At 33.3% G+C, this 23,866-nt stretch overlaps 1 protein-coding gene across 1 annotated transcript in view; it reads left to right on the forward strand.

Moving 5' to 3' along the window:
• Nucleotides 1-23,866, forward strand: part of LOC135144828 (thrombospondin type-1 domain-containing protein 4-like) — a 387,796-nt gene that overhangs the window by 180,084 nt on the left and 183,846 nt on the right. The window contains exons 4-5 of the mRNA XM_064076929.1: nucleotides 17,107-17,188; nucleotides 17,414-17,513. Of these exons, the coding sequence (XP_063932999.1) occupies nucleotides 17,107-17,188; nucleotides 17,414-17,513 (182 nt within the window). The remainder of the gene's footprint in view (nucleotides 1-17,106; nucleotides 17,189-17,413; nucleotides 17,514-23,866) is intronic.

The raw sequence follows: 23,866 nt of genomic DNA on the forward strand, positions 1-23,866 counted from the left end.
GAGATTAGGGTGTCGAGAGCCTGGTGAGTGCTCCACACTTAACTACAGTGGACAGATTACTCAGGTGTGTATTTTCATATCCCGGACGTGGATTCGAGTGTAACATTCGGAGTGTTTTTGCAAGTTGCAAATGGATATAGTTATTGGACTGCCATTGATAATCAAGATTTACCATACCATAAAAATGTGTTTAGGAAAAATTCTCTTCACAATTCAGAAATGTATGTAAAAGCAAGTTACTACTATTAACGTCTTTTGGTACCCTTTGAGGTAGGAAAAAATTTGAGGTATTATGAAGAAACCATTTATTTATTTATTCCATTTACACTGAAAGTGGAAGTGAGTAAATCTAGTTAACAGTTTAAGATTTTTTTTTATTGTATTCTCTGTGCTGTAATTTGTTTGCTGTGCGGATAATTGTTTTGAAGTAATTGGATCGTTAAGTTGAATTGGTGGGTACGCTCTTTGAGCTTAATTTGTATTTGTTTTTACCAGCATTGCTGCCACTGTACTGGTAAATAAAAATGCCTTTTTTATGAGAGAAACCATAAAGAAAGTAAAAATAAATATGAGTACACAAAAACTATTTAAACAATATCAAGGTTTATTGCAACTTGCGAATTATAAACACAAAATAGTTGGTATGTTTAGTATACGAGAATTAGTTTACCATTTTAAAATAGCTTTAAATACGTTTCCCTAAAAAAATTCTCCAAATCCACTGACTTTTTTTAAAACTGCATCATTAAAATTTCTTATCGAAAGCAGGTTTCAAGTAATAAGCAAACGGTTCGTTAACTCTGTTGTAAGAATAAACGTATTTAGTGGCGTTAAAACTTAATAACGGTTGTGGTGTCCAGAAGAAAGAAACCAACACATGATGGACGTAATCGTGCCGAGCAGTGCCTTGCATGTATTCTTCTCTCTTTTTCATTAGCATATGAGTTATTTGATACTTCAGGGGCGAGGCGCCACTTCATTAAACATACAAACACTTGTTTAGGATGCGAGATCCGTAAAGACTCTTTAACCATACTTTAATTGAAGCTGACAGCAAAAGGAACGAAACGTAAACAGATAAAGGGAGCCCTTTATCATCTTACAAGTCCGTCGGTAATTAACTGGAATGACCGCCGCTAAAGCAAAATCACGATGACTCTTTTTTATACAAAAACGTCTAATAAAACTCGCATCAATAAGTGGCTTCAAGTGATTAAATATCTCCATATTTTTATTAGTTATGACCATCATAACTTGTCTTTTAAACATTATCAGCGTGTTTAGTGTCATTCGGTATTTTATGGTTGTGTAATTCTAGTTTACGAACTTATTTATTACGCAAGTACGTAATGAGAATCGCTACAATTAATTGGAATGTGCCATTCTAATTTTATGGGATGAAACAAATCGTTGTGTCGTGGGTAATTACTTTGTGTTTATAAATAATCCCATAAAGTCGTTTAATTTAATAAATTGTGAAAGCTTATTAAGAAGACAGATTCTGGATGAAATGATAATTACGTGTCATATAAATTCATTTCAGTACGGAAAGGGATTAACTTTAAGTATTTACAAAAAGTACACGTCCGCATATAAGCTGATAATTCGTCCAGTGTTAATATTCAATTTAAGAAGCTTATATCAAGCGACGTCGTATGAATTAAGTAGGTATGTGTTTTGCGAAATTATTCTCATTAGGAACGAAATTTAGCGACCGTGATAACACGCTTTTGTTCCAGTTGTGGATAACAATTCCTTGCTTCAAGGTTGGTTCATTCAAGTTTTCCATACAACGTAGTAACATAGTAAAATTTGATAAGAACCCACAAAAAGAATTTATCATGAGTACATTGTACTAGACCTTGGATGATAACGACAAGCAGGAAGTAACCTCGAATTTTTGCTCTAAAAATATTTAGAGGTACCACTAGGGTACCGTGTGAAATTTATTATCTTTAAACTGCCGAAATGACGTCAGATATACACGTCTTCCTTTCCGGTACAGTTGTCGAGGGTTTTGATTATGACATCTTTCATTTAATAAAATTTTTCTTAGCAAAATTTTCGGGTGACGTCATCAAATTTTTGGTGGGAATGAACAGACACGTTTAGGTTAGCGTATTACCACCTACAACATATAAGAAAAAGCTGTAAAAAAATAGTGACTCCTAGTTAATAAGTGGCGGCAATTAAATTACAAAAAAATGACTTACTTATTACATGAAACTACTATTGTTCGTGTTTGAATCCATCAGGGAGTTGTCAACATTAAACTATAATAATGTAGTGTAAAATATGAAACTAACTTAAATTGCTGTCGGAGCTTTTTTCACAGAGTGAAGAGTTCAGCGAATATCATAAATTTTAAAAGGCATTAATGGTTAAAAAATGGTTCTTAAGTTAAATTATGGGCTAATTACTCTGGTATAAACGATGTATCTTGTTGCAGCTCAGCATGAAGCCTCTCATTTCATGCCAGTAAAAAAATTAATTATTAAACATGTAGACAAGCATTCAAGAAATATTCAAGTACGTACTTGCTTAAAAGAAAGTTGAAATCTATCTTGCTTTCGTATTATAATTGTACACAGTGAAAATAAACATCTGATGGGTTGTTTTGACAGAGCTAAGTAAAGGCGGCTTTGCATACTTTAAATAATTATCTTCTTAGGTTGTTGTATATGATCCAAATACAATGAGACCGTATAAATAATGCATTAGTTGAAATATGACAAAATAAATGTAATTTAAAAGTTGTTTCTGTTCATAATTTTATAGTTTTTAGCGATTAACCTGAAGTGTGAAATGTGCTTAGCGTATCGTTGGATTTTACATTATTATTATAATTACTTATGTGAAGTTAGTTTTTGACTTTTTACTCACTTTATTACAACCGCTAGACAACAACTACAATGCTTCTTTCTAAAACTGCAGATGTTACACAAGCACTTATACAATTTACTGTTATTATTAATTAAAAATGTGCGTATCATGTTGAAATGTAGATTATCTCTGCTATTTTGACACTCAGAACAAATGGTCTTTTGTAATAAACGATGGCAAGTTTAATAAGCTCCAATATTTAAAGATTTTTATTAAGATTAGCATAGGAAAAGCAGATAATATTTTTATTCATTAGTGGTTGATGGCAAAACTAAGTAACATTTTTATCATTATATTCACATTTAAAATTAAATAAAAATATGTTGAATAAATATTTTTTAAAACAAAAAACGATTGGATCAACAGTGGACAAACCAGAAAACAAGTTAAAATTGTGTATTTTGATTCTCAAGTTCCGTTGGTAATAACTGAAATCCTATTTCTAAATTTGGATTACCGTTTCTGTGTCATGATTTTCTGCAGCATTCCCATACCGCAGAAAAATGTGGGTGAAATATTCGATAATGGGAGATGACATCGTGCAAGTGGTATGGAGAGCAACATTGGCATTTGACAACGATACTGATTTAATGCCTTATTGTTCCGGAGCAGTGAAGTGGTCAGGGCGTGAGATAACGTCATTTCCTCTATTCTGCACGCCCGATTATGCGGATACATCTTGCAAAGAAGGCACCAAAAGGCGTTTAATAGCGGCGCTCGGTAATTTTTTTTGTCAGATGTTCAACAGGTGTTCATTATCATGCTGGCGAGATAAAAGAAACTGTTGCCAACACCCGTCCAACATTGTTACAATTGTTGTACCTATTGGCGTTTGGTCACGAGCGAAAAATTTATAGAATAGAGAGGATGTGGCCAATGGTTGACTGTCAATAATAAATTACAGAAGATATCACCTATTTAATTATAGGTTGGGTGATGGCTTGTTATTAGGCATTCATGAAAAATAATGAATGAAACGTTACATAAAACGGTCTGCTTCATACAGTAGTCGGTGACGATTGTATTTACGATGCCGTGATTCGAACATTGTAAAACGAAAACACGAAATATGCAGTAATGATCGAGCAAAAATTTATGTTTGTGGAAATATACCACATCGTGCTATAAAATTTTTATTTCCGTTTCATTCAAGTACTAATAATACATTCTAGTCAATATGAATCGAATGGTTGTATTAAATTTCAAAATTTTTAAGTCGATATTTTTTAACAAATTTTATAGCATTCTGCTCTGCTTAGAGACAGCGGTTTAAAAATTCATCATTCCTATTTCTGACCTTATGGGGACAGTTTCAATAGATTAGACTTATGTGGAGAGGCGAATTAAGTGGCTAAATTTTCGGGTGTCTGAATTTCTAAAATTCCTTCCTTTAGTGCGTAGTTACTAAAAAAAATATTCTTACTTATTCAATATGAATATTTTGATATTCGATAGGTAAACAAAAAGTCTTTGAAAGTTATTTAACTTTGAATTTTAAAATATAATTTAAACAACCTCTAAACTCTACACACAAAATAACATGTAATACAGCGAGTTAAAAAAGAAGGACCCTTTCTGTAAATATTTGAAAAAATTAAAAATCTAGGGAAGTTATATAGGTACAGGTTTACTTCATAGTCATCTGGACGGCTTTATTTTAAGTTATCAATGTGCTACATATGCTCGTTAGAATGTACGGAAACGGTTAAATATCTTGAAAACTAATTGTACAAATCAACTGAAATTAGTTATAGGGGTACAAAAAGTTGTGCTCTAATTATTCGTCAAAAACACATTAAATTTGATAAACTGGGGAGTACTTAACATAATTTGTACGTGGCTTGGGAAGGTAGAACAGTAACTTTTCACGAGACACCGAAAATCTAATACTATGATGAAAAATGATCATTGCTAAAAAATCAATAACATTGTTAAATAATTTAAATAGAAATTGCACTATAGATAATATATTTCTTTCAAGAAACCGTTTCAAAGAAAATCTTTTTGAAAGCTTTTTGAACTTTCGCTGAAATCCCTGAAGCAAATCTATGTGAGAGGTACAATGAGGAGACCACACTACACCAGCATATTCAATCTTAGGGCGAATAAGTACAACAAAAAGTCTGATTAGAGTCGTTGTATTAGTAAAGTCTTTGGAATTACGAATAATATAACCCAAAGTCTTAAAAGCTTTAAGAACAACTTTGGAGATGTGGGGTTTAAATACCAAATTACTATCAAAGGCAACGCCCAAATCGATCGCAGTTGAAATTGTGTTACCTTGAAGCTTATAATCAAATACAACAATTTTTTATCTACTCTAGCGAAAATTTTCAAGTCATCAGCGCAAAGCAAAGATTTCCCATTCAACTCGGTCACAAGATCATTGATAAAAAGGACAAACAGAAACGAACCCAAAACCGAACACTGCGGAACACCCGAAGTAGCATAAATAAAAACAGAAGAGTATCTCCAACAGTTGACAGACTGTTTTCTACCAGATAAGATAAGAATTGAAAAAGTTAATTAATGAGGGGACAAAACCGAAACAATACGATTTACTTAAGAGTTTGTCAAACACCTTAGTGAGATTCATGTAAGTAAAATCTGTTTGTGAGTTGGCATCAAATGTGTTAGCAATAAATTGCCTTAATAAGCAAAGGTTAGTCGCTATAGATGTGCCTCGACAAAATCCATGTTGACAATCAGAGGTTAAATGTTTAACTTGGAACGAAATGTTCCTGAAAATGATGTCTTCAAATACTTTAGGAAAATTATTAATGAAGACAATAGGACGGTAATTCTCAATAGCCACAGGCCTTCCGTTCTTAAACAGAGGTATTGTGTTGGAAACCTTTCCTTCTTCGGGAAAAGTTTCAAAGAGAGATTAAATATACCCAATAAAAAGCGATTTGCCGAAGACACTTGTAAATTTATTGAGAAAATAAGACGTTATACCATCTGGATTTCAAGTATTAATTGCATTCAATTTTTTTAAAGCCGTAAGCATTTCTCTTCAGTAACTGAAGATAATACAATAGGAATATCAGAGACATATGTGTCATTAAGTGTAAAATTGGAAATTGGATTGTAGACGGACTAAAAAAAGGCTGCAGAAGAATTGACAATATTGTGCAAAAGAGAACTTTGTGCTCCATCGAATGTCATTTGACTAGTAGTACTGTTGTTGCCATTTTTTAATTTTATGTAACACCAAAAACCTCTTGGATTATCATTTAAATCTTTTTCTACTTTGCTGTGAAATTTTCTGTGTTCAGTATTAATGTCATACTAAATATCTCTTCGTAAACTCTTCTCTTATTAATCTTTTAAAATATATAAATAAATAAATAAACATTTGTAAGTCTCAAAATCTTGTGGATTTCCAAATCTCATATACCTCTTACAGACTCAAATTTCCGACGAATTTTCTTAATTGTGGCACGAGAAAACCAAAGCGGAAAATTAAACTTTCGTGGAATAAAGTTAAGGATACATTTGTCTAATCTATTGTTACGTTGACCGGGTTTTTAAAAATCGACGCAGGTTAAACTCAACAATTTATTTCTAATAATTCGGATTTACACGACTATTACAGCGATTATGTACAAAATAACTTCGTGATGCAACTGGTGGTGGATGAATTCGCTCACTCGGCTCCTTGACTGAATAATCGCTCCCGACGGTGGCCTCTATTTAAACTCTATAACGTTTTTCTCGACGGATCCAGAACGCCGCTCCGAGTGTTTTCTGGGCCCGTCGCGATATCCGGTTCCAGGCTTTTCTCTAGCGAGCGCCGGCCGCTGTCATCGATGAGTCAGACGACCACTAGAAGAAACGCATACATACTAGAAGACCCATAGGCGTCGTACTGGGGCGGTGTATGGCTTTATTTCGTAACACTATATTAAAAGGCGATGTCCCGACTGACCTATCAACGCCTAGCCCAAACCGCTAAAGCTAGAAAGTTGAAATTTGGAGAGAATGTTTATTTTATACTGGAGGTATCGTTTAAGAAAGGATTTCTCAAAACTCATTCCCTAAGGGAGTGAAAAGGGGTGATAAAATTTGTTTAGGATCAACATGTCTACTGTAAATTTACATTGTTACGTGAAACCTGGTATATATTTAAGCATTTTCCGATATTCAACCCCTAAGAGGGCGAAAAGGGGTGTGTATTGGCAAAAATATTTTTATGGTAATGTTTATTTAAAACCTGGTATTAATACTCTTCAACACAAATAACGAAGCCCGTATTTAAGCATTTTCGGAGATTCGACCCCTAAGGAAGTGAAAAGTGGTGTCTAAGTTTGGCCAGCTAAGTTTGTATAGGAACAATATTTCTACTAAGTATAAATTGAAATTTCTACGTGAAACTTATTCTGTTCTTTAACATAAATAATGAAACCCGTATTCAAGAATTTTCTAAAATTCAAACCCCAAGGGGGTGAAATGTGGAGGATAAGTTTGTATGGGAAAATATTTCTATTGTATATTTACATTTTTACGTGAAACTTGGTATTAATGCTCTTCAACACAAATAATGAAACACGTATTTGAGCATTTTCCGAGATTAAACCACAAAGGGGGTGAAAAGTGGTGGCTAACTTTATATGGAAAAATGATTTCTATTGTAAATTTTTGATGTGGAATTTAGAATTAATGCAGAATGAAACACATATTTAAGCATTTTCCGAGATTCAACTCCGAGGGGGGTGAAAAGTACTAGTTAAGTTTGTATGGGAAATTTATACCTGTATTTCGAGGGCATTTCATGAATGAAATACCTCTTTATACTTTATACCCTTTCGTATTCATATTAACCAAAAATGTAACAATGAATATGTGCATCAATTTGTATATTCTGGTAAATCTAAAAATTTTTTTACAAACACTGATACCAAATACCAAAATAGTGCGCTAACTCAGCGCTACATTATTAGGTTTCACAAGCCAAAGATAAAGTTGAAAAATTAACAATTTTTAAGTTTTTGTATTAGGATAAAATGAAGGACACTATGGTTAAATACATGATACTTCAAAAATTATCTTGAATAATGAAACTCCTATGGATTTCATGTACCCTAGTAACACTAGTAGTGAATTAAAGTGTACACAAATATTTAAACGAAAAATTGAATTTTGAAGGTCCATGCCTTCTACATTTGTGATCAAAGATTTTTTAAATTATTTTTTCTTCGCTTATATTAAACAATTGTTAATAAGGTGCCATAGACTTGGTGCGCCATTTTTGAATCCCTGTATAAATTTCTCAAGGGCATAAAGATGGCACTAAGTAATTAAAAAGTGGTGAAACAAGTGTATATACAGGATGTTCATTTTATCTGTTCACACCTGACAATTTTGGCATAGGCAACATATTATACACCCCAGAGACGACTTCCTCCAATTTAATTTTTTTTTAATAAGCAATCATAGCAACCACAGAAAAAAAATGACAAAGATATCAATGCTAAATAATGACAAAATTGAAAAAATTAATAATCAATTTATTAATGGATCAGATTACAACGAAAACGAATTTACTATAAATGTTCGAAATGCCTGCCTCCACTATCTTCACAAAGTCCTATTCTACATTCAAAATTTCTACGAACTCTATCTAACATGTCGGGAGTTATAGACCTGCATGACGCTGTTATCCTTTCACGCAAGTTCAGGTAAAATATTCTTTAAAAAATTTAGAAACATAGGTCCGTTTAAATTCCCTTCAAAAAAATGTGGACCATTGACAATTCCATACCAAGCATTAACTTTGAAAACTTCTTGGAAGTTCTTTTCCTGGCACCAATGGGGGTTTTGCTGGGCATAGTAATGTGAGTTGTGTCTGTTTATACACCCGTTATTGGTAAATGTGGCTTCATCCGTAAACAAAACGTTAAATAAAAAGTCTTGATTGTCTCGTAATTGAGCCCTCACGAATTCGCAAAACACTAACCGTCGAATAAAATCGAGTTCTATTAGATGTTGGACAATTGTCACATGGTATGGATGAAATCGTTTACCTTTAAGATACTGAAAACCGAACCCAAACTAAGATCCATTTGTCTTGCGATCTGTCTTTGAATTGCCCAAATTCTCGTAATTTTTTTTCAAGTTTTCTAAACGCTTGATTTGAGGGAGTTCTTCTATTGGGATATTGCCTGGCGTAGAGACGAACAGCAGCATCAAAATTTTTGTCACACCTTCCCATGTCTGTTTTTTCAGTATTCGAAAACATTTTAAAGCAAACGAAAATTGAAAATATTTGGCTGACAGAAATAATTTGTCATAATTTTGGTTCTGATCTTCCTATCTATGCGTTCATTATTATTCAAAAATAACAATTAATCAAAGCTGTTTATGAAACGTAAAATGGGTTGCCTATGCAGAAATATTCAGGCGTGAACAGATAAAATGAACACCTTGTATACATCTGTATCTATATACAGGTGAGTTACTAAGCGGGTGGTCCTCGATATCTTATTAATTATTAGAAGTAGAAAGAAAAGTTAAGGACTAAAGTTGTGCAGTTCTTTGAGGACAATACATTAAAATTATTTTCAACTGTACAGAGTGTTCCCTTTTTAAGGTGTAAGTTTTATGGAGATCTTAGGCTTTATAACCGCAGTATATTTTTGAAATTCCGATGGGAAGTTGCCACATTATTTAAATTTTCTTGATTTTTTTTTATTTCAGGGTTATACCCCCAGAGTTCCTAAAGTTATGGGGAGGGGGGGGGGGGGGTTGTAGATTTAAAAGCCGCACTGTATATAGATTTTTCCCAGTCTTGTTACAGAGTAGCTCTTACATTGATTGTTACTGGTGCTTATGCTAACCGATTATCTAATTTAAAAACCTTTATCTACTAAATAAGTGAAATTTATCAATGTGGAAATGAAAACTCTGACAGATATACATGCGTATAAATTTATCTGATGGTACTTAAGTTAAATGAAAAAAAAAAACTGTGATGAGCTATGAAAAATTGGCCCTTTTAAGGTGGTACACGGTAGTCAAAAACATTGATTTTCTGTGAAGAAGAGTACAAAATATGTTTGTACCCTTAAAAAGAAAAAAGAAAAAAACAAATGTAGTTATTTTTGTATTGAGTTGACCTTAAATTACATTATGTTTACAAATAAAACTTTTAGTTTAATAGCTTGAATTGTCCTTTGCGTATAAATTTATCAATCAACCTCGGTAGAGCTAGCACATTTTTATTTTGCATTTTCCTTCGATACATATCGAAGTTTACTTATCGCCCATCACGCCGTCATACACGGCTAGCTAGGTTTTTAACAAATTTGAAGGCAACAGGTTAAGTGCAGTATCAGTCTTGGATCTCGTTACAAGCCTGTCATTATCGCGGAAAAAATTAATTATTTACCGAAGTCGAAGATCTGCCCGAGGTTCCCACCAATAAACATGGCCTTTTTGTAACCAGAGGCGAGACCTCTTTAAAAGTGGTCGCGAGATTGTGCCGTGATTATACCCATAAGATGGACGATAAATCACATCTGATCTGTTATTATATCGCGTTTACACATAATTACCACAGCGGACGTGTTCTAAGCGACGACTAAATTAGATAAATCTAATTTATTATTGGTCGTACTCCGTCATGAACCTGGCTCTTTCATATTTTATCATACAGTGTAATATAGAATTATCCGCTAATTGTTTAACTGTTTACACTGGGGCGTGTGTGAGGAAGTGTGTGGAAAAAATATAAAGATATATATGGCAAGTGTACAATTATACTATATTTCGTAACTACAACTACGTGTGAAGGCAAAAATTCTCTACGTTATTTACTTCGTTCCTGAATTTTAAGGAAATTAGACATGTTGTTCCTGAGATATAAATAAATTAAATCAGTTCTTCAAATAATGTTTTGAAATTTTGTAACATGTATATAAATGAAATAGTTTAACAAAAATATAATTACAAAGAATAATGACTTAAACATACTCGTAAATAACGCGAGCGAACAGATACGTTCTGATTTCAGAAGCAATCCGAGAAAATAACAAAATTAGGAAAGCTGTATTTTCATATGTATTTCTGAAAATTACGCTCTTACAATTAGTAACTGTCATCTACGAAATATAAAGAAAATAGAGGTTGTTAAACAAAAAAAAAAGAAGTATACAGCAGACATCCTACTTATTATCATAAAAACAAATACATAGCACAACATTTATTAAAAAAAAAATGTATAGTCACGACAGCACATCTTGTATAACACCAATCTATTTTTTGTAAACTTGAGAAAGATATTATTTGTGACGTGACCCGAACCTATTATATGGAAACTATGCAAATGAATTTAACTTTGGTGATTACAAAATCCTGCTTTTAGTAAAGTTCTCAGTGCAACAAAATCTTGATTGGATGAACATAATTTGCATCATCTCAAATTTCAGATACATTTTCGAAGAAAGCGAATCGAACACAAACGAACTTTTTCACTCAAAACTGATACGCCCGTCGAAGAAACCCAGCGCATCCACCAAAATTGTATCAACGATTCCTACTGTTTCTAATACATATTGACCTGGAAGACTATCCAGAAGACTTTAGAGGTTTATAAATTAGACTGCATGCTAATTTTACTTAATTAAAACATAAAGTGAAAGTGTAGTTGCATTTGATGCATGAAGTCTGGTATGTATATCTTGTGATCTTAACATATGCGTTATTTTGTAAGCTCTTATGTCAACTATTCGAAAAACGTTTAAATTAAAAATCAAAAATATTTTAATGTCATTTATTTGTTTTATCTATTACGTAATCAATTACTCTAACCTAATTTCCCTCACTATTTATGATAAAGGTTTGAAAAATGTGTGTTAAAGCACACGTATGCAAGTTGTCGGAACAACCGAAGGGACTTCTGCAAATCGTACACATTTTTCACAAGCGTATATCATACAAGGTTTTTTCCTACGAATATTTTAAACCACAAAAATTAGATTTAAACTGCATTTGATTTGATAATAATAATTAAACCATCTGTGAAAACAGTGTAGGTCAGGATGACGTTTATTGTTTTTTTACCAACAACATTTTTCATCTGTCAAATATATAGTAACAATTTTATCTCCGGTGATAAACCCAATGACTCTTTCCTTTTCACACTAGTGCTATAGAATGTTACTTTTTGCACCGAAGTCGATGTGAAATGAACGACTTTTCATACATGAGAAAAAAAAATAGAATTTTCTATATTATCAAAAAATAATAAACTTTGCACATGAAAACGCTTTGTAACTTTTAAATTTGAAATCTAGTAGACAGCTGTCACTTTTAGTAAAAAATGTTAATAATAGGTGCCGGTAAAAGCTTGAGTGGTGAAGAAATAGGTAAAATTAAGGCTTTTGGAACAACAGAGAAATTGCAAGAAAGATTATTGCAGCCTTCGTGTTATCAATATTTTTTCAAGAATGTTGAAAATTATATGAAGAATTACCACGGAGAAGCAGAAACAGAGACTGCTTCCAGAGAAAGGCGAAACATTTTGCGTGAAGCGCCAAATTCCACACTAATAGCAAGAGCTAAACACTAAAATATTGTTCGAAAATTAATAAAAATACTTTATTTTTTTGATGTTTTTCTGTATGTGAACTTTCGTAGTACTTGATTAAAATAAAACAAAAAAAAACAAATAAATGAGTAACTAAAACCAAATACATAAAAAAAATTGGTCAAAGCTTGTTTCGACTGAACTTCCCCTTCCCCCAAAGTACAATAAAACAAATCCAGCTTTTTCGAAAAATTACAAAATTTGATTTTTTATTTTTTTTATGAAAATCCTTAAGTTAAAATAAAGATATGTAAGTAATGTTAAGGTAAATGTAAAGGAGCATGCCAAGGTATGCTTCGAATGAGTTTTTGTGATGACGTCATCCACATTTTTGAAAGGACGTCTGAATCAGTTTGACTAGGTGCAGTTTAATACTAATAATAACAATATTGTATTTCTCAATTTTCCGGAAAATGGAGTGAACCAATCCTGATTTAATCAGTAAAATAAATTGACTCATTTTTTAACTTCTCAAGTCATGCTGTATAAGCGGTTCTAAAAAATTTTTATACAATGATAAATCACAAGTAGGGACTCATCATATCTTGCACATTTTAGATAAGATTATTCGTCAAAATTTTGAGATGACTTCAGCAATTTCTTGGAGTGAGTTAACAGATATATTTTGATTACAAATTTACAGTGCTTACGATAACTTTCAAATGTCTACAAGATTTCAAAACATTCGGTTTTGCAGTTTCTGATCTAATAAATAAAATAAATTCACTCATTCATTATTTTTTTTAGTTACTCTGTATAAGTAGTTCTAAAAAATATGAATAAATCAGGAATATATAGACTCATAATATTTTCGCATTTTATATGGGGTTTATTTGACATCAATTTTTTGGGAGGAATAAACAAACAACTATACAGGGTGTTTCATGAGTAGTGCCCAGCCTTACAGGATTGGAAATGCAACACAATACATTCTCAGAGGTATCATTGATGTTGACAAAAAAACAAATTACGTATAAAACATAGTCAGCCTTAGCTTTCTATAAGTTTTATCAAAAATGTCAATTCAAAACGTTTTTAGGTTATTGTTCTAAGTTCAATCAAAGAGAGTTTATTATTCAAAAACCAAACAAATAATTAAATAATATTAATGCAACAAATGCTGAAAATGCCGTCTTTCATTCTGTTGGCAGGCTTGCAGTCTTGCCCAAAACGACCTTTTCACTCTTACTAAAATTTCGGGTGTAATAAGATGGCATTCTTCAGAAATTCTTTGTTCCAAATGTTCCACATGGGGTTTGATAAACCCGTTCCTTCAGAGTGCCCCAGAAATCAAGTGGTATAAAATGTGGGCTTCTTGGGGGCCACGGATTTACTGAACCTCTTCCTATCCAACGATCTTCAAATCTTTCATTTAAATATTCCCGCACGGTTAGCCGAAAATGTGGCGGAGCTTCATCCTGCTGGTACCATAAATTTTGCCTTGTTTCTAAATCTATGTCTTCTAGAAGCAGTGGCAAATCATTTTGAAGAAAATTAAGGTACATATTACCCTTTAAATTGCCTCTAAAGAAATGGGGCCCTATAATTTGGTTGTTCAATATTCCACACCAAATATTTGTTGAGTAGACTGTTTGAAAATGACCCTGTCGTATCCATGGCGGATTATCTGGGGAATAATAGTGCAAGTGGTTTTTAATAACTCCCCCATTATTCGAAAATTTCGCTTCGTCCGAAAATAAATAAAACATTGTTATAAAAATTTGGATTCAAATTTTGTTGGTCCGAAAAAAAATTGCATAAAAAAGTGATACGAAACGGGTGCAATTTATTTCCTTTTAAGATCCTATTAACCGAAGACAAACTAATTTCAGTTTCTCGTGAAATTTGTCTTTGGTTGACATGTTTGTGGATTTGCATCGATAATATCATTTCTAGTACCCTAATTTCGTTGTCTGGTGTTGTTGTTGTTCTGAGTCGATTTCGTTTAAGAGGGGGCCAGTCCTTTCTTAAAGCGGCCTCGAGTCTTTTGAAGATCTTGTCATCTGGCGCTCTTCGGTCGGGAAATCGCATAGCATACAATCGGGCAGCTGCACGAGCGTTTTTCCTGCATTCCCCATATATTAAAATCATGGCACATTTCTCGTCGTTCGAATACATGATGGCAAACAATGTGACAAATGGTGACAAACGAGGTGACAAATATATTTTGAAAGCAAAAGCATCGTAGTTTTATGTTCGAATTCAAACAAAAAATATCTTATTAACAGTGAAATAATTATGTTTTGCTGGTTGCATTTAAAGTTTGTAAGGCTCGGCATTACTCATGAAACACACTGTATTTTGACTGCCCATGTTCAATTTCTCTAAATTGAAAAAATGTCATCTCTATGACATCATCACATTGTTGGTGGGGATGATTAGACAAAGATTGGTTAGCGTTTTAACGTCTATATCATATTCATAAATCATAGACATATAAAATTTTACAAAACAATCGGTCAAGTAGTTTCGGAGATTATCTGTCTTAACAAAAATTGACACAGAAGGTGGACGGACAGAGAGACAGACAGACGGACGGAAACCGGAGACCTACGTGCTCTAGGGGTCATGACCCATCGAGAAAATGTAAAAGTAGCTAGTTGCTCGATGAATTCGATCCTTAGCTTAAGCTCGGGAAGTAAAAAGCATGTCGGTTATGTCTTAGTAAACTCAATACCTATAAGGCTGAGTTATTTTGCTGATGCTTTCTAGATTGACAGTTAAGAGTATCTTCATGTGTAAATTTGAACATGTGTAACAGATCGAGTGAAACTGTCAAAACAACAGAAGCCAAAAGTGGGATACAAGCATTATTATCATACGAACGTAAAGTGTGCTGATAACGAGGCGTTGGTTGACCTGTGTTATCTCACGAGTATTATAATAACACTCTAAAATACGTTTAAAGTGTTATTACGATTTCCTGGCTTTTTTAAAACACTAGCTAAACAAATTAATAAGACTTCTATTTATAATCTAGAGATCATCCAACTTATACTTATACAAATCCTTATCAATCAACATTTTTAGAAGATGGTGTTTATCCTTTAGGGGTATAGACAGCTCAGTTTTACTTTCTAGATTTAATTTTAGTTCTTTGTCTACACGTAGGATATCATTTAATATTAATTTTCTTCGGGGATTATTAAATAATAAAATTGATTGCTGTTGGTTATTATCTCAATGAAATTTTCTTGTACCTTTATACTTAATTTTGTTATTATAATTTTTCTGTAATTGGGCTTGTCCCGTTGGAGAATAAACCTTATTATAATCAATCAGAGGAAAAGTAGTCATAGGTGCACTTTATCCCACTTCCGTGGATAATAATTTAATATTTATTTAACTGGGATAAATTTCATATATCTCACTCGTTTCAGTTAAATAACGAGTTAAGTCACCGATTTATAATGACTTTTATATAAATTTTGAAATATTGTGCGTTACGTATGAGTTAACGACTTATCATACTTGTTTGATTATTTATCTCTGCTAATGTTTTATTTTCTGCTACATAATATCCGCATGATAATATTACTTTTATTCCTTTGGGATTGCCATATATTTTAATGCCTGACAGTACTGCAATGATGAATAAGCCTTATGTTGTAAACTTTTTGCATACATGTAGATTTAAGTTGTTTCTGAATTGTTACACCAAATAAGTTACTGTATAGAACACTAATTTAAAACAACAAATTTGATGAAATTGCAAAATTTCACTTTTTAAGGAAAAACTAGGTACTTAAGGACCAGATTACATGCAACATATTCCAGTCACTCTTTCAATCAACATTTATTAATAACTGTATTAGACTCTTCGCAAGTTGCTGGATTAAACACTCTTTTACTTTACCAACTGCAAACTCATTCCAGCTATTCGAAGCAAAATCATTTGGTAATAATCGTTGCAGATTTAACCGCTCGGTTTATTCACGGTCACGAACCAATAATTATTAATCTGGAATAATTTGTTAGGTTCATACATTCATCGTTGAGAGCTCTTTGACGGATTTGCTTGACCATTTTACACCAAACTAGTAAAGATATGGTATGTAGTAAAAAAACAAAATATAGGATTTGTCCCAAACAATTCTCATTAGAAATTCGCGTCTAATCAATATTTAAGATAAATACAATAACCGAATATCGTCATGCGTGTCACTGTAATTATTTATCTAACTGCCCATCCATTACTGTAATTTAAAAATTACATCGGAAATGTGGAATGGCAAAATCTTGTGAAATATTTTCGACGTCTAAATTAAGCCGTTTATTTATTTAACACTCTCACCCATGCAAATGGCAGATCGCATTAATTCGAAATTTTACACCAATTGAATCCGAGAATAATGGAACTATTTTTGGTCAGCCGACATTAAAATTGCTGTGGCCCCGCATTTATTGCAGCTTCAGATAGTTAAACAAATACGATCGAAAATAAAACAATTTCGTATTTGTGCGTTGTTTATACCGAGGCAAAACTTAAACAGTTGAAACCGTGTCAGTAGTTCAAAATTTTATTAGTTATTTGATTGATTTTATTAATGCGTTTACGCAGGAATTTACATGACACACATGTCTATTTTTGGCGCGACTTAATTTTCTTTTAATTAATATCACCGATTTTACAGATTTGTCCGCAGACAAAGACGGAGGCGACAGGCTAATGGTTGCGTGGGTTTGTATAAGCGGATTCACCTCTGCAATACGCAGGTAAATAAATTCTTTCGCTTATTAATCCGGAATGTTCAGCAGCTCCGGATGAGACAATGGCTTTAATCATTTCTTTACCAAAAAATTCCAGCATGTGCGTGTCGTGATTTCGCCAGAGGGTCGGGTCAAGCATGTCTTTAAATCATTTATAAACTTGACACTAGTTGCTACCGACTAATTTCATTGCCCACCCAAGCATTGTTTTCAAGACAAATCCTGTTGCAGAGCTGTCCATCAGGCGCTGACTTTCGCTACGAACAATGTGCGGCATTCAACAACAGGATTTTCAAAGGGAGGACGTACGTTTGGGAACCCTTTCTTAATGGTAAGGTTAAAGAAGAGAGCATTTTTCACACGACTTTCACTTGCCTTCAAGAGCGCAAACCCTTTTACTACTAAAATGGGCTAAGCAGTTTTTCAGCGAAAGATTAATGATTAGCCAAGGCTATTCGAAGTGATTGTTCCTACCCACTCCATGAAATGGTATCCGAGTTGCTTTTGGAACCGCTTATTTAGGTCTTTGACTTTGGAGTTATTGACTCCTAATTTGGCGATTGCGAATTTTGACACATTACATTTTGCTGAGACCACATACAGGCAGCATTTGCATAGTGATGAAAGGCTTAAGCACTAAAAAACAGCATACTATATAATGAGGACTTTAAGGAGACGTTTCTAATCTAATACATCATTTCCGATTAGGTTGTACTGTGTCCTGGAAAAATTTTTGGGTTGCAGATGACGTTATAAGATTTTTATTCTTTACCATAGACGCGTTAAAAAAAATTGGTAAAATCTCTGGAGCGTATCAGGTTTTTCAGAGAAATCAGTGAATATAAAGTCTATGTTAACTGTGTTGGTATTTGTAGGACACTGCTACACGAGTATTTCGGTACAAAGTACCATCTTCGGGCAGAAGAATAATTTTGTTATGAAAATATGTGCTTGTTTTAGAATGAGTGGTTTTTCTCAAGTAGTGCATCCAAAATTATTCCTTTAAAGAGATCAACAATAATTTGCAAGTGTTGAAAGTTTTCATCTAACGTTTTTCAAATCGTTCTCTACGTTTGGCTAACAATCCCGACAAATGTCAACTTGTCAGTGTTTCCTCAAAATAATAGTTCTACTTGCACTTCAAATGAAATAAGATACATAGTTATGTTTTGGGTTGAAACCAAAGAGTATTGTTAATTTGTAGAATCTATGAAATCAGAGTAACATAATTATTAATCGTAATGGTACATTGTAATCAGTGATCACATGAAATGCCAAATGTGTGCTGTGATATGATTTGTGAGGAAAGTAAGAAATACTAGAAATTTGTTTTTCCAGAAGAAAGATTCAGACTATGATTCATGATCTTTTTGTGTGTCTCAACTCTCAAATTAGTTACACTTTAGCTACTCTTAAAGCAGTCAAAATTGGTGTAGTGGTACGGTGATTACCTTCTGACCAAAATGTACCTACACATTTTTAATCGTTAGATTAAAACAGTTAAATTCATAATAATATATTCTTTATGAGAACATTAAGCTGTTACTAGGTAACTGCTATTATTTGATCTTCATTATTGCGTCAAATATGTGGACTCTTGAATTATAATGAAAAAAAAAATAGCCTAATTTTATTTAGACAGGGCTTTCCTAGATCTTAAAGTACAGTACAATATGTCCACCAATTTCGAAAAATTATAGCATTTGATTATTATATTGATTAACGTCCATTTCATTATAACACTTCATTTTGCGAATTTCGTTTTTCTTGGACCTCTAGGGTTTAAAAATCAAATAAATCAAGACCATATAAAATTTAAATAACATTTACTAAAAAAAGAAGGATGATTTACACGATATTCATAACATACGTACATATATATAATTTAATTTTTTGTACTCTTGGTGTCATGAAACCTTGAGAAAACATGAAAGTAGCCTTTTTCGGAAAGACCCTATGGCAATATTTCCCAGTTTAACTAATTTTAGATCAATTTGTTTTTCTTATTTTTTTTTAATTTAATGTGAGGTTACGAGAGCTATTTAAGTTATATTTGCATATAACAAAAACTTGGTGAAGGTTATTGAGACGAAACATCCCTCGCCTCTGAAATACAACAAATATAAACAATTGTAAAATTAAATTTTGCAACAACAAGTTAAAATAAGTATTAAGTAAGAAGCATATGTCTGAAGTGTATTTCTCAGCGACTTTTAGTAATAAGATAATAATAGTACTGATAAAAAAATAAAAGCAATATGCCAAATTTCGATACAAGTCCAGACATCATGACTGCTTGAAATAATCCAAACTACACGAGCCTCAAAATATCAAAAGATACTATATGTTTCAGTGTCCTCAAAATGTAGCTGATGAAAGTTTTTTACCGAGTTGAATTATGTGTGAGTGTCATAGCAGTTTCTTGTCAATTAATAATCCCAAAAATTTGACTCAATTTTTTTGAATTATTGTTTTTCCATTTAATTTTATACATAAGGGAGATTCATAGTTAATATTTTGAGATATAAACTGAACCATACAGGTCTTCGAGGTGTTTAGCTTCGGCCCATTCGCCGTTAAGCAGTTCAGTATTTCTTTACATGCGTTGTTACCATTAGTCACCAGCTGATTAGTTATTATAAAGTTTGCATCATCTACATAATGTCATTTACAAAAGCTATGAACAGTAAAGGGCCCAAAGTTGACCCTTGGGGTACAGCGATATTTATTTTGTTTGCTTCCGAAATTGTTTTATTGATTACATTTACATTACATTGGCAAAATTAATATAAAGCACAAGTAGAAGTTCAACATATCTTGTATATTTTAGATATGATTTTTTTCGGCAAAATTTTGAGATAACTTCATTCACTTTTTATGATAGGATAAACGACAAGTTTTGATTAACGATTTACCATAATATAGTAACCTTAAAAATTTCAAAGCTATCGGTTCTGTAAAATGTTATAGTAGTATTCATTTATTATTTGCCTTACAGGCTTAATAAGATTCCCAGTACACATAATACACTACATAATACAAATTAATCAATGAAAATAAATAAAATAATAATATAAAATAAATAAATAAATATTCGAATTTTATGTAATAATAATTGTTCTATTCTTTCCGCTTGCCGACCCCTTATCTTCCGTACTTCTTTCATCCAGTCCAGTCCTTTTCCACCCTCACTTAGCATTTCTTCGCTACTTTCCTCCGATTCTTTCAATACTTCACATCCTTTCAGCATATGCTCTATTGTTTATCCCTCTCTCCAACATATCCTACACCTTCTGTCAGTTTCATTCATCAAAAAATTATTCTCTTTCTCTTCAATTCCACACCTAAATCTCGCCATCATTCTTTTCTCCCTTATACTCTCTCTCTCTTCGCATTATGGTACTTCATCCTTTACTATTTTTCTATACTCTGCATTATATCTAGACTCCGATATTCCCGATCTGCGTTCTTCTTTATCTATATCCTTATCTCTCACACTCAGTTCTTCTTTCATACTCCTTCCCATTTCTCTCATGCTCCCTATTTCTTCACATGCATAACCCTTTCCTTCAGAATAGTCTCCTTCGTTCCAAATATGTTTTCCCCCTTCCTTTCTTATTTCTTTCCAACATTCTTGCAATATTTTAAAATCACCTCTCTCACTAAACTTCTCTTCAAATCCAACCGCCCTTCCACACGCTTCCACTCTCATTTTCTCCCTTTTTGTTTCTTCTCTCACCATATACCCCGGCGTATACTTTTTCAATCCCAACGTCCATTTTAAGTATTTTTCTTGTACTCACTCTATTTCTTCAAATCTCAGCACCGTACATAAAAAACACTTTTGATGAAACTATGAAACATCATCATTCTTCTCTTATTATCATGTCCAAATGTTCTCTCTCCTATTCCCCATACTATATATTCATATCACTTCGTTCGCATTGCGGACCATTTCTTGAATATGCGCTCTATCTGAGTTATTACTCTTTAATGTATATCCTAAGTACTGGAGTTCTTTCACCTGTTCAATGTTCTCCCCTCCCCATGCCCGCTCTTCTTTCTCCTTTCTTGCTTTCTTCCCAAACACCACCATTTTTGTTTTTTCCACATTCACTCCCAATTCCTTTTTTTACTACCACCCCTCCTGTCTGTGCTTTTCTGAACATTTCATCTATATCTAATAGATAAGCTGCAAACAATGCGGGGCTGAGTGGGCATCGCTTCCATTCCATTCACTCTCACTTTACTTACTGTTTCTTCATATATTTCTTCCATTTCCGTTACCAGGTACGCATCTACTCCCTTTCTCTTCAAATACTCCCACATTTTCTCTTTATTCACGCTATCAAACGCTGCTTTGAAATCTATGAACAATGCGTACATTCGTCTACCCTCTTTCCTTATTTCTTTTCCCACTAAATGCTGCAGGATGTACACATTGTCCATAGTACCTATTCCTTTCCTAAACCCTGCCTGACCGTCTGGTAACATACCCTTTGCTTCCATCTCCTTTCGTAATCTCTCATCTAGTATCATTGCGCATATCATATACGCCGTATTGAACAAGGTGATCCCTCGGTAGTTCTTCACATCACTCTTTTGCCCCTTTTTACTTCCCGAGCGTAAGCAAAGGAAGTATTGTAATCGAGTCCGTCGGCCGACTCTCTACTTTTACGTTTTCTCGATCTTTCATGACCCCTAGAAGACGAAGAAATAGGTCTCCCATTTCCGTCTGTCTGTCCGTCTGTCCGTCTGTCCGTCTGTCCGTCCGTCTGTCCGTCTGTCCGTCTGTCCGTCCGTCTGTCCGTCTGTCCGTCTGTCCGTCCGTCTGTCCGTCTGTCCGTCCGTCTGTCCGTCTGTTGTCCCGGATTTTTATTAGACAGATAATCTCCGAAAGTACTCGACCGATTGTTGTGAAATTTTGTACTTATATTAAGAATATCATGTAGATGGTAAAACGCTAACCAAAATTTGTCTAATCATCCCCACCACTAATGCGATGACGTCACTTCAAAATTGTACATAGTAAATGGGTTTTCAATTGTATAAAATAACATAGTCCTACACATGTAGTTTACAACTCCGAATCGACTTTTCACCCGAAACGTCCAGATTTTTGGAAAAAAAATCAAAATTATAAAACAACATTTTGAAATTTAATTTTTAATCTGCTAACCAGAATGCTTTGAAATGTTGCAGATGTTTTAAGGCTATAAAGAGCATCATAAATCTTTAGTCAAAAAATATTTGCTTACCCCCTCCAAAAACTTGATGACGTCAGCTCAAAAGTTTGTGGAATAAATCATATCTAAAATGTACAAAATATGATGAGTCTGTACTTGTGATCTATCACTCCATTCATATTTTTTGGATTTGCATATACAGGGTGACTCAAAAAAATTAATGAATGCGTAAATATATTTTATTGATTTAATCAGGAACTACAAAACCGAATGCTCTGAAATCTTGCAGATGTTTTAAGGTCATAAAGAGCATAATAAATGTTTAGTCAAAATATATTTGCTTATCCCCTCCAAAAACTTGATGACGTCAGCTCGAAAGTTTGCCGAATAAATCTTATCTAAACTGTACAAAATATGATGAGTCTGTACTTGTAATTTATCACTCCATTCATATTTTTTGGATTTGCATATACAGGGTGACTCAAAAAAATTAATGAATGCGTAAATTTATTTTTTCGATTTAATCATGAACTGCAAAACCGAATGCTTTGAAATCTTGCAGATGTTTTAAGGTTATAAAGAGCATAATAAATGTTTAGTCAAAATACATTTGCTTATCCCCTCCAAAAAATTGATGACGTCAGCTCGAAAGTTTGCCGAATAAATCATATCTAAAATGTACAAAATATGATGAGTCTGTACTTGTGATCTATCACTCCATTCATATTTTTTGGATTTGCATATACAGGGTGACTCAAAAAAATTAATGAATGCGTAAATTTATTTTACTGATTTACTCAGAAACAAAAAAACCGAATTCTTTGAAATCCACTGCGAAAAAAAAAACATAATAGGCATGCAGTCGTCACGTTTCCGACAGCGAGGGAAGTACTGTCGAAACTCTTTAGACCAATTTTTAAATAATGGGATTATTATACCTTCTCTCCATTGCACTGCCGAGGAAACCCATTTCCCTTCCAAACTTCATCTACCACTTCCCATATCCTTTCTTTCACTCCTTCTGTCCCGAACATCCACGCTTCGTTCTGGATTCCATCCCCTCCTGGTGCCTTTCCTCTTTTCAGTCTTTCACTCTGTCCTCCCATTTCATCTTCTGTTTTTCCGAACCTCTCCACATTTTTTCCGTCGTTGTGATTCCTTTATTTATTTTGCAGCTTTTTTCCTCACAACTTCTCAATAATTCCATAAAGTGTCTTTTCCATTAATGTATTTTGATTTCCCTACTGACTTCAGTCTTCCTTCTCCGTTCCTTGTTTATATATCTCCATACTTCTTCTTCTGTTGTCAGGGACTTTATTGTATTCTCTTCTTCTTCTCGTTTTTCTCTTTTTGTTTCAGCACATTTTCTCCTATAATTTTCTCTTGCTTTTAAGTACTCTTCTTTCTTTCCCCTGTTTTTCTTCATTTTTTTAATTTTCCCTTGCTTTTCTCTTCAACTCACTACATTCTCCTTTCTGTCCATTATTCCTCCCTTGCC

The sequence above is a fragment of the Zophobas morio genome, unplaced genomic scaffold, assembly GCF_036711695.1.
Source record: "Zophobas morio isolate AGI-343-1 ecotype UQ-CSIRO unplaced genomic scaffold, CSIRO_AGI_Zmor_V1 ptg000108l, whole genome shotgun sequence".
Lineage (NCBI taxonomy): Eukaryota > Metazoa > Arthropoda > Insecta > Coleoptera > Tenebrionidae > Zophobas > Zophobas morio.